At 31.2% G+C, this 10,849-nt stretch overlaps 2 protein-coding genes across 3 annotated transcripts; one reads left to right on the top strand and one right to left on the bottom strand.

Annotated features, from left to right (window-relative positions):
- Nucleotides 1-762: 762 nt before the first annotated feature.
- On the bottom strand, nucleotides 763-5,364 carry Bma-dpf-4 (prolyl oligopeptidase family protein; the record flags this gene model as incomplete). The annotated part of the gene is made up of 14 exons (XM_001891597.2): nucleotides 763-807; nucleotides 877-983; nucleotides 1,174-1,402; nucleotides 1,515-1,750; nucleotides 1,961-2,120; nucleotides 2,495-2,617; nucleotides 2,882-3,069; nucleotides 3,249-3,357; nucleotides 3,557-3,724; nucleotides 3,982-4,068; nucleotides 4,172-4,261; nucleotides 4,359-4,516; nucleotides 4,776-4,895; nucleotides 5,250-5,364. 14 exons carry the CDS (start codon nucleotides 5,362-5,364, stop codon nucleotides 763-765), a joined length of 1,935 nt encoding a protein of 644 aa, XP_001891632.2.
- A 1,085-nt stretch (nucleotides 5,365-6,449) lies between these two features.
- On the top strand, nucleotides 6,450-10,537 carry Bma-cct-6 (T-complex protein 1, zeta subunit, putative; the record flags this gene model as incomplete). 2 transcript variants are annotated; one of them, XM_001891598.2, is made up of 12 exons in its annotated part: nucleotides 6,450-6,586; nucleotides 6,736-6,799; nucleotides 6,934-7,068; nucleotides 7,163-7,276; nucleotides 7,630-7,764; nucleotides 7,956-8,098; nucleotides 8,389-8,566; nucleotides 8,698-8,877; nucleotides 9,253-9,400; nucleotides 9,674-9,774; nucleotides 9,905-10,066; nucleotides 10,412-10,537. In XM_001891598.2, 12 exons carry the CDS (start codon nucleotides 6,450-6,452, stop codon nucleotides 10,535-10,537), a joined length of 1,623 nt encoding a protein of 540 aa, XP_001891633.1. The 2 variants fall into 2 exon arrangements, with proteins under 2 accessions (XP_001891633.1, XP_042933670.1); XM_043077736.1 differs by lacking the exon at nucleotides 6,450-6,586 and having other exon boundaries at nucleotides 6,797-6,799.
- Between the last annotated feature and the right edge of the window lie 312 nt (nucleotides 10,538-10,849).

The following is a 10,849-nucleotide window of genomic DNA, read 5'->3' as shown; positions in this document are numbered from 1 at the left end:
GGAATTTCTTTTAGCATTCACATTACCAAATATAGTCTCGATAGAAGAAAATTGTTAGATAGTTTAGAGATTAAAAATATATGGATGTACATAAGTGTTGTATCGTAATAATAATTCAGGAATGCGTCGAGGTCATTGCTAAATTGTTGATATTCCTGTTTTAATTATTTGTTGTAGATAAGGGCTTAAGTAGTGTTTATTTATTTATATATCTTCCCGTATTCAGTATCATATGAAATCTGCCCTTTGTGCTATTTTTTTATTTTTAATCATATTTTTTTCTGTTCTCATTTCTGCGTTATTAATTCCTCTTCTCGTTATTTATTGTTTTTTTTTTTTTTTCTTCACTTCATATTTGACGTGTATTTTTCGCTTTATTATTTTTTAAATTCTATCTTGATTTTGAATTATAGTTTAATATGAATACGAAATTGTATCGCATATATATACTTTCTTCCATAATATATAAAGTATGTTGTCTCCTCTGTCTCTATGTGTTCATATAGTATTTTTTCTTTTTTCAAAATTCCAAAAAGTCCAATAATTGATGTTCTTATGATAGGACAATTACTAGTCCTCAGTCTTACCAAAATTATTATACTGGGTTGATTAAATGTGGATAATGGTATCTGCAAAATGATCAGATAATCGGGTGGTAAAGTGGATAAATAATTGCAACAAAAACATCGAGTATTTATTATAACATCATAGAATAGGTAACGAACTATTACTGCAGGTGATAAATGGCAGTAAATTATCTTTTTACCGACTTTTCTCTTGCGATTTCGATAAATTCTCAATTTGAATCTGCAATTAATCTTGTCTTATGAATCCAGAATTATAAATAACACGAAGAAAAAGTGTCGCAGAAATTACCTGACTTTCCACTGAAGGTTTGATGCCCAGCATACGACAAAAAAAGTAATAAAAACCACTCATTGTCACTTCATTCGCAAAAGACCCCTTAAAGCCATGAGCTTCACCTAAAATATTTAAACAGCTGGATAATTCAAACAAAGTAAAAACGAGCAAATCACATCAAATTTTTAGGTTACAAAATGCATGTGGCATAAAAGATACGAAATAGATATTATTTTGCGCACATAACACTTTACGATTTTGCTGAGTAATGGATAATTCTTTCTCCACAACAAATAATCTACTGAAAATTACCTGGAAAAACAGTTAGTGAAGTAGGTATTCCTTTCATTTTTAGTGCCTCATACAACTGCATACTTTGCGTAAGTGGTACTACAGGATCATCTTCACCATGGAAAAATGCAACTGGTGTTGAAAGCTGATCAAGATGACTTAATGGTGACCTTTGCTCGTAAAGAGCTTTCTCTTCCGGAAACTTTCCAATGAGCTGTTCATTGTAACCAAGCTCAAATTTATGAGTATCCTAAATGAATTTATGAATATTTTAAATTATATATGCATATAAGAAATCTGCATTCAATGACGTCGAATCATTTTATTGAATAAATTCTGATTGTTTTCAAATTCAAACTCACTTTTGCCAAACCAATTAAATCGCTCACACCGTAGAGTGAGGCTGCCGCAGAAAATAAATTAGATTTTAAAATAGTAGCAAGAAGAAGATAACCGCCTGCTGAGCTACCCATAATACATAGTCGTTTCGGATCAACTCGCTTCTGAGAAATTAAATAACTAGCAGCATTAATCATATCATTTCTGTCAACGATACCCCAATTACGTCGTAGCATATTACGGAAAACTGTCCCGAAACCTGTGAATTTAATTAATCTACAATTGTTAATTGGAATATGCTCTAACACTATCACTTTAAAGTAAGTGCTTATTTGCATGTATCTTCAAATAGTAACATGTTTACTGTTGTTTTTCGAGTATTTAAGTATCTATATAAACATAAGTGATGTTACAGCTTACTTCTTATATTGAAAAAAAACAATAAGGCTTAAAATATCAAATATCGAACCAGTGGAACCGCGATAGTTGACATCACAAACAGCAAAACCTCTTGTAGTTAAGTACTGAATTTTCATATCAAGAGTGTTCGGAGAACAAGCTGTAGGTCCGCCATGTGCAACTAGAACAACGGGTGGCAAAGTACCTTCTGGAGCTGCATATTTTTTGGACTGCAATTATTCATTTATGAAAGTAGGAATGAATGATTTTAAACTTACTTGATTTTAAATTTATATATAGCTGATTAACTTCGAAGGAATAATTCTAAAATCAGAAGTCATCCATTCAAATAATATCAATTCTAGCAAATTTGATGATAAAGTATTATTGTATTCTTCCAAACAATCTTGACCAAAACTGATATTAATTAAAATAACAGAATGTGTCATAACATTTCATGTAACATTATAAAAATGATCCAGATTGAAAGAATTTTTTAAATCCATGTTCTCCTGAATATATTATTTTAAACTTTTCCATTAATAATCCGAATTTTTCAAAGGCAATTTCGATCTAAAACATATTATCTGATGAAAATTCTTACAAATGGTGGATAAAACCAGGCTTGTACAGTAATACCATCTGACTGAAAATGCATCGATTCCGGTATTGAAATATCATACTTTTCAATATCACTAGAAGGTCGTGATTCTCGAAGAATATCCACCTATACATGATATATGATATTTATAGTTTGCTAAAACCATAAAGTTGTCTATTTATTTCCTACTAAGAAAACTCACGAAACTACCAACAGTTCAATTATTATTTGAATAATATGAGTTTGACCACTTCATATGCAGCAATTCCTCATCAAAACCAAAAAAGTTTTCTTAAAAGATCGTAAAGAAGTAAAATTTAAAACACTCACCAAAAAAAAAAAATACATATCATTCACTGACACTGAACCTAATGCTGCAGTAATAATAACCTTCTCCGTATCCAGCTGAATTCTGATTACTGATGAAGATTTGGCCGGTCCTGAAGCGATCGCATAAGCAGTACCACTTTCGTCTAGAGCGAGGCATTTGAAACTTGTGTAATGCGAGCAATCAATCGTCTTAACTTCTTTATTCCATTGTTTATATACTAATTTTCCGGAAACGTTCATGAAAATTCCTATAAGATTGCCAATGTGTATAAAAAATTCTAACAGTGTATTAAAATTACAAAAAATATGAATAACGAAGATATTTTTAAATTAGAAATGCATATAATATGAAGGATATTTTACATAAATAATTACCCACAGTTATGCTTACAAAGATATCAATGTAGTAAACATAAATAAAAATAACCCATTTTATTTGAAGCAAAATGTCGCTCAGCAAATTGCCAAAGTGGAGCACCAATTTCAGCATCAACTGGAAATAAGTTTTGGCCCAATTTATGTTCAGCCAAGTTGACCTACAAAGACGGAATTCAAAATGGAATGATATTTTAACATTAAAAATGCAATTTTATTAGATCGAGTAAGAATATTTGTTCGCTTTTTCGAGAGAAATATAAAAGTCTTCATGAAAGAAAGACGCATAACAAATTTATGGAACAAAAAAAAAAAATCCGTTCTCTTAATACACTCAAAGATGAAAAAAAAAAAAAAAACCTCATATACATTCCACCAATTCGTATGATCCGAAATTAAATACAAATTGCCAGCTGAATTCCACTCCGGACTATGATAATTGACACCTTCACGAGAAATTCGATAAAACTCGTCAATACCACCATTTTCTTTAATTGAAGAAATAACAACTGTTGTTTCGTCCCATGGCTGTGAAATACGAATAACTAAACTTCTACAGGTGAAATGCATAATTTCCTAGATTTTTTATTTCAAAGTTTTTGAAATTTCTATTGCTAGTTTAAAAAGGCATTGAATGGATGTAAGTCTTCTTAGATTCACTTACAAATATTTCGAACATATATTCACTTACGAATTAATACACGAATGCGTTTATTAATGATTATCAAATGCATATTGCATTTTGATTCCACAATAATTTTTGAAACCAAATGAAAATTTCACACCATATTTGGCATATTCCATTCCATCCACGTTAACCATTGCCCACCAGGACTTATTCGAGGAAACGCGTAAAAGTCTGCACCAGTGACCTAAGATTTGATGTATGGTTCTAAATTTCTAAATACAAAAACAGGATAAACAAATTCAAGCTAAAAAGTAAAATACAAAATAAATTTATTTAAAGTTACTTACAATAGGTCGAACAGCACCATCTACGATTTGTACGATCATATTTTCGACTTCATTTCCAGAATGCACCTCATGAACGGCATATAAGATACCCTTAAATTTTATTTTTGATTACTGACTGGTTAGCTATAACGATTTATTAAGAAATAGATCAATCTCCATTTTTTCAGTACAGTCGAGAAACACATACCTTGTGATAACACAAATCTGCGAAACGGTGTGAGTAATCACCAGCAACAACCAACTCGGGTTCACTGTCTGCAGTAATCTGCCTAAATATACCGTCCACAGTGATATAATAAGGCGCATCATCGACAACAATGAATGAACCACCACCGTATTCATGTACTAAAACAAAAACAATAAATTACGGATTTAATTCTTAAAATTTCCTCCAAACTAATTCACACATAACTATCTGGGAAGGAAATATGTGCCATCTAAAAGCTGATGAAATCGTACGGCTAATAATGGTAGATTATTTTTTGATAACCAGCAATGCTTGATTTTTCTTCTTCAGGAATAGAAGATGAAGCTAATTCTCTTCTTAAAAACATGGATCATAAACCTACAGAATTTTTCTAAATAATCAGTAAATATAAACTACCTGTGTTCTTTACGCTAATATCTTTTGGAGACCATTCGATTATTCCATCTTCATCTTTTTTTGCCTGAAACAAAGCTCGTCGACCAGTGGGAAATTGTGATTCCAACCAAAATACTGAGTCTAAAATAACATATTTATGAAATAAATAGTTCAAAAGTATGTAACATCCATTAGCAATAAAAAAAAAGACTGATCACTAAATATAATGAAATAACTATGTTTTTCCAGTGAAGTCACGATGATGCTAAACATTATGATTTGAGACTGATAAGACTACTACTTAATCTGTCGATTTAATTTAATGGCTTGATAATTATCATTGTAAAGATCTATGTGGAAATTTTACTTGTATATGGTATACGGACATATTGTTATGAAAAAATATTAACCTGTATTACTATTAAAACAATTGAATGACTAAGTAATATTAACAAAACAAGTGAATAATCATGATAATAACAATTAAAAATTTACTTTCACCACATTGCAGTTCAGAAATCACTTTACAATTTCCACTGCTCAAAACATGTGTATCGATAGAACTACACCAACTTCCATATTCCGCTAACATTGTTTTCGTATCGCTCATTGTATTCAGGATTCAAATACTAACATTAATCAATAACAAAGAGATATCCTGAAAATAAAACAGGAAAATCTCTGACAAATATCTACCTATTCCGTAGCTATTAACATATTTTCCTACGCTAATTAAAATATACTTCTAGTCCCTGCCAATACTACGCATATTACAGTATGAAAAAAAATAATAAAGAAAAAATATTACAATATAAATTCTAAATAAACAAAATGCAATAACATATTGCATAAGATAAATTGAAATTCAATCAAACAATTATTTTGCATTGTCATTTAATTTAATCCAAAATTCTTATCGCAATAATAAATCGCTGATTTTTTTCTTTCATTGTTCATACAAAAGTAATTTGCATATAATGAATGAATATAATTTGAAATATAAGAAATTAAAAAAAAAAAAATAGGAATTAGGAATACTTCAGTAATTACTAGTATTAATTTTCAGGATGTTATTCCTCTCTATTTACCATGCCAATCTACCATTTCTCATTCAATAATTTAAACATAATTAATTTCATTTGAGATAATCGTCTGAAATTTAATTGGTATTTCACGTCCGTTGCATACAGTTAGTATGAGACTGGGCAATATCTAAGACATTTCTTCACGTCTATTTTTCACGTTCAGAGAGTAGGGTAGGTACACGTGGACAGTGTTATGCGTGTGAATTAATTTAAGGCTGATTAAGTGAAGATCTCAATACAAGTGTTAAGATTTAAGTTAAGTTAAATTATATGTTTATGCCGAATTAGAAAAACAATTTTGAGGAGTAGAATAGGAGAGATTGTGGATTTAAATGCACAATAATTTTGTTTTCTTTGCTTGAAACTTTTTTTTTTTTCCATTCTTTTGTTTTTTTAAAACTTATTTTTCACCGAAAGCTTCTGTTAATTTTCTCGTGTGAAATACCTGCTGTTATTAACTTTTATATGGAGCATCAGTTTACTAGAAACACTCGAATTATATTGCCCGCAAGATGAGTACTACTCAACGATCTTTTATGCAAGTTAAGCAGTAATTTAAATTCGCCAATAATAATTTAAATCTTGAATTCGCTACAGATAAACGTAAAATATGGCATCAATTCTTTGCTTGAATCCTAAAGCCGAACTGGCTCGTAATGCGGCAGCATTAGAGTTGAATATAAGTGGTGCAAGAGGACTGATGGAAGTAATGCGTACTAATCTTGGGCCAAAGGGAACAATGAAAATGTTGGTTTAATTCTGTTTCAAAAAAAAGAAAAAAAAACAAGTAAATCGTTAAAACATGGGAACAAAAAAACCGAAATTTGATGCGTGACTGATTATTTGTTCAATTAGATTATGATTATCTTTGACATTAATGATTTTACATTTTATAGGCTTGTATCTGGCGCGGGTGATATCAAATTGACCAAGGATGGCAATATATTGCTACATGAAATGGTTAGTTGTTCATAGCTAACATTGTAGTTATCGTTATTCTGATGGATAGACAATACAGTTAAAATATTATCCATAAAAAGCTTTAAATTGCTTTCTTTTAATTTGTTTGTGCAAACAATATTTACTTGTTATAGCAAATTCAACATCCAACAGCTGCAATGATTGCAAAAGCTACAACCGCTCAAGATGATGTGACTGGTGATGGCACCACTTCTACTGTTCTTTTTATAGGAGAACTCCTTAAGCAGGCTGATCTTTATGTTTCTGAAGTATGTATGAAAGAGCTGTTGCAATACGAGTTTTATTATTTTGAAAATTATTTTTTGTTCCATATCAACATTTCAGCGTTATTTGTTATTTTAGGGTGTTCATCCGCGACTGATAACAGAAGGCTTCGAGTATGCGAATAAGAAAACTCTTGAATTTCTGGAAACTTTCAAACAAACTCCAAAAGTGGACCGTGAACTGCTGAGCGAGGTATTTGTTGATAAATATGATATCTAGATTTTTCTTAATTGTAGAGCACATTTCCTGTGTCATTTGTAGCATATTTTCTTTATCACTTACTTTAGCGAAATTTCACAGTATGTTGTGATAAAGAACTTGACAATAAGTTGAAAGAAAGAAAAAGCGTCTCTAAGGAAAGGTATCGTGTTTTCTGTAGGAGTTAGACTCCTTAATCCAGTTAAGCTGATTTCATTTTCTAGTCATGATTGCTATGACATATTTCCGGAAAAGTTGGACATAAAAAGATGCTCTGTTAACTGCTTTTGCAGAGGAGCTATTACTTTCATCACCGTATTAAGAGAAGTTAAAACAATTTTATATAGGTAGCACAAACCTCACTGCGAACGAAACTTAATCGGAAGTTGGCTGATCATATAACGGACTGTGTTGTGGATGCTGTGTTAGCAATACGAATTGGAAATGATCTACAGCCAGATTTACATATGATTGAAATGCAGGTATAAGTCTCCGCATGGAAATGAATTTATGGTTTAGGATGAATTATCATAAGATGTGTGTTAGCAGAAAAGTGATTCAATGGTTTTTTTATTTGGATCAAGTTCAGCGTTTTGCTGTTTCTGATATTTAGTTGTTACATTAGTACGCATTACTATGTCAAAGAAATTATGTTATGGTTTTTGATTTTCAGGAGATGCAACATGAAAGCGATATGGATACTAAACTGATACGTGGATTAGTTTTGGATCATGGTGGTCGGCATCCTGATATGCCAAAAAATCTCAAGAATGCATATATTTTGACATGCAACATTTCATTGGAATATGAGAAAACGTCATAATTTTTCACCATTTCTCAGACCCTGTCCTACTTAGCTCGCTTAATTCCATTGTCTTTATTGGTAGCTCCCGTATTATTTGTTTACAGAAATGCTGTAAGAGTATATGTTTTTTGATAAGTTTCAATACTTTAAAAAGTACTAGATATATTTTTCAGAGCACTGAAAAATTCTCGTTGACATTCTTAACAATATTACTCTTAAAAGATATACTACCAAAAGGGGATCAATACTACATAATACGAAGTGCTTCCAAGTATGAAAAGAACTATTCAAGCATTTTCAGCGAAGTGAATTCGGGTTTTTTCTATAAGTCAGCATCTGAACGAGAAAAGCTTGTTGCTGCTGAAAGAGAGTTTATAATGCGGAGAGTCCAGAAAATTGTTGATCTGAAAAAGAAAGTGTGTGATCTGGCAGAAAAAATTGATGGAAAAAAACGTGGTTTTGTAGTAATCAACCAAAAGGTTTTTTTCATTTATTCCTGCGGCTTGCATGTATTTTTTGAGATGTATTTATATAAAATTAATCCTTTTAAAAATTTGATGACAAAACACACTTGTTAAAAATAAGTGCAATTTAAACTACAAAATTGTAGGGCATTGATCCACCATCGTTAGACTTGTTGGCGAAAAATGGTATTTTGGGATTGCGACGAGCGAAACGGCGTAATATGGAACGACTGCAGTTGGCAGTTGGCGGTGAAGCAGTGAATTCAGTTGATAATCTTGCACCAAATATTCTTGGATATGCCGGCACAGTTTATGAGCATGTTTTAGTAAGTTTTAGATAACTATTAATTAGTAATGCAGCCATTTTGATTCTGATTCATGGAAATTTTCACACTACTTGAGATTTTATGTTGATTAATTGGAATGGTTTATAAGAAAGTTGCAATATTTGATTTAACTGAAAGTTGTAATACTTTTAACATTTTAAAGCGGTAAAGAGCACTACTATCCATAATTATATAGTTTAACATCATCCTGCTATCTTTACCTAGTTTTAAACTTATCACATTTACATTACGTATTGTGATTCTTCATTTTTTGTTTCCATGTTTTTCAATAATCTTGGCAGAGATGCTGCTTCACATGAAAGAGTTGAAATTCTGAAGTAGAAGTCATAAATTTTGTATAATTATACTTTACAGGGTGAAGAAAAGTACACATTTATTGAAGATTGCAAGGACCCAAAATCAGTGACCATTTTGTTGAAAGGACCAAACAAACATACAATTACACAAATTAAAGATGCTCTTCATGATGGTCTTAGAGCAGTTTTCAATGCACTCAGTGATCGTAAGTTCTTATAGAAATATTCTCGTGGTTTAATTTTTGCTTTCCTTTTTTACTTTTTAACGTAAATTAATCGTTGAGTAGATCAAGGGGAAATTTTAGCAATTGCAATTGAAGAAATATTTTTTGTCGTGGATTGAATGAAGAATAATTGTAGACTACAGTGAAAAGATGTATTTCGTTGAATTATTGAATCACTTTTCTTTCATAGTTTATCTTTCATCTGTATCAACTTGTTGTAAGTGCAGCGAAAATGTGATATTTGTCTTACTGCAGAAGCGGTTGTACCGGGAGCTGGTGCTTTTGAAATTGGTGCATATTGCATGCTGAAGGATGAAGTGGACAAAGTGAAAGGCAGAGCAAAGTTGGGAGTACAAGTAAGTAGAAATTACAGTTCTGCAAAAGGTTTTATCAAATGTTTTTTTTTTTTTGAAATATCGTGTAGGAGAAATGAGTACCGTGATGAAACGAAGTAATTTTCAGCATCTTTTCTTCTCAATATTCTAGGCTTATGCTGATGCACTATTAGTAATTCCGAAGACACTAGCAACGAATGCAGGATTTGATGCTCAGGAAACAATAGTGAAACTAATAGAGGAACGGATTGCTTGCAAGGGTAAAATTCCTATTGGCTTAGACATCACATCAGGCGAACCATGCAATCCTAAGGTAACGCTAACTTTTCATACTTGAAAGTTTTGAATTGGGAAGACTAAATTACACAGAAGCTTGATTGTTTTTAATGTCATTTGTGCCAAATTTTTTACCCATCACCGAATACGGATAATGGCATGATCTCACATAGGTCTGTTGAGGGAAATTATAACTATCTTTTGAATAAATACGATCGTTTAATTTTCATGAATAAGTTACATAGTATTTATCTTCGTGTATTGCCAGCTACTTTTTTCATGGATCCAAAACGATTATTCATAAAGCTGTTTCTAAATTTTTTTTAAGTTAAGCTCTTTTATATGACTTTTATTTAATAGAACTGAAATATGTAAATTTTAGGGTATTTGGGATAACGTTGTAGTCAAGCAGAACAGTTTAGCATCTGCTTGTGTTGTCTCGTGCAATTTGCTTCATGTTGATGAAGTCATGCGTGCTGGTATGACAAACTTAAAAAGTGGTAAATGAATGGGAAATGATCATTGGTTATGGAATGTTTATTTTCCTTTCTTTATTGTTTTATTCACTCCATTGTTAAATTCGCTGCATCCCGTTATGTGCTTGACACATTTCCTATTTGTTATGTGGAATTATAGACAAAAATTTTTGAATAAGTTTCTCTTTTTGTTTGCATATCTCTGCACCTTTATCTCTTCAAACTATTTGAATTTCCATGAAGAATAACTTGAGAATTGTAACAATGCAAATAATTAAGATTTTTATGTCAAATAAACTGATCCAAGAAATATCCGTTTGCTTAATTTTCAATAAATACTAATT

The sequence above is a fragment of the Brugia malayi genome (assembly GCF_000002995.4).
Source record: "Brugia malayi strain FR3 genome assembly, contig: Bm_v4_Chr1_scaffold_001, whole genome shotgun sequence".
NCBI lineage: Eukaryota > Metazoa > Nematoda > Chromadorea > Rhabditida > Onchocercidae > Brugia > Brugia malayi.
The sequence above is the reverse complement of the archived record's forward strand: the minus strand, read 5'-3'. Positions and strand labels throughout refer to the sequence as shown.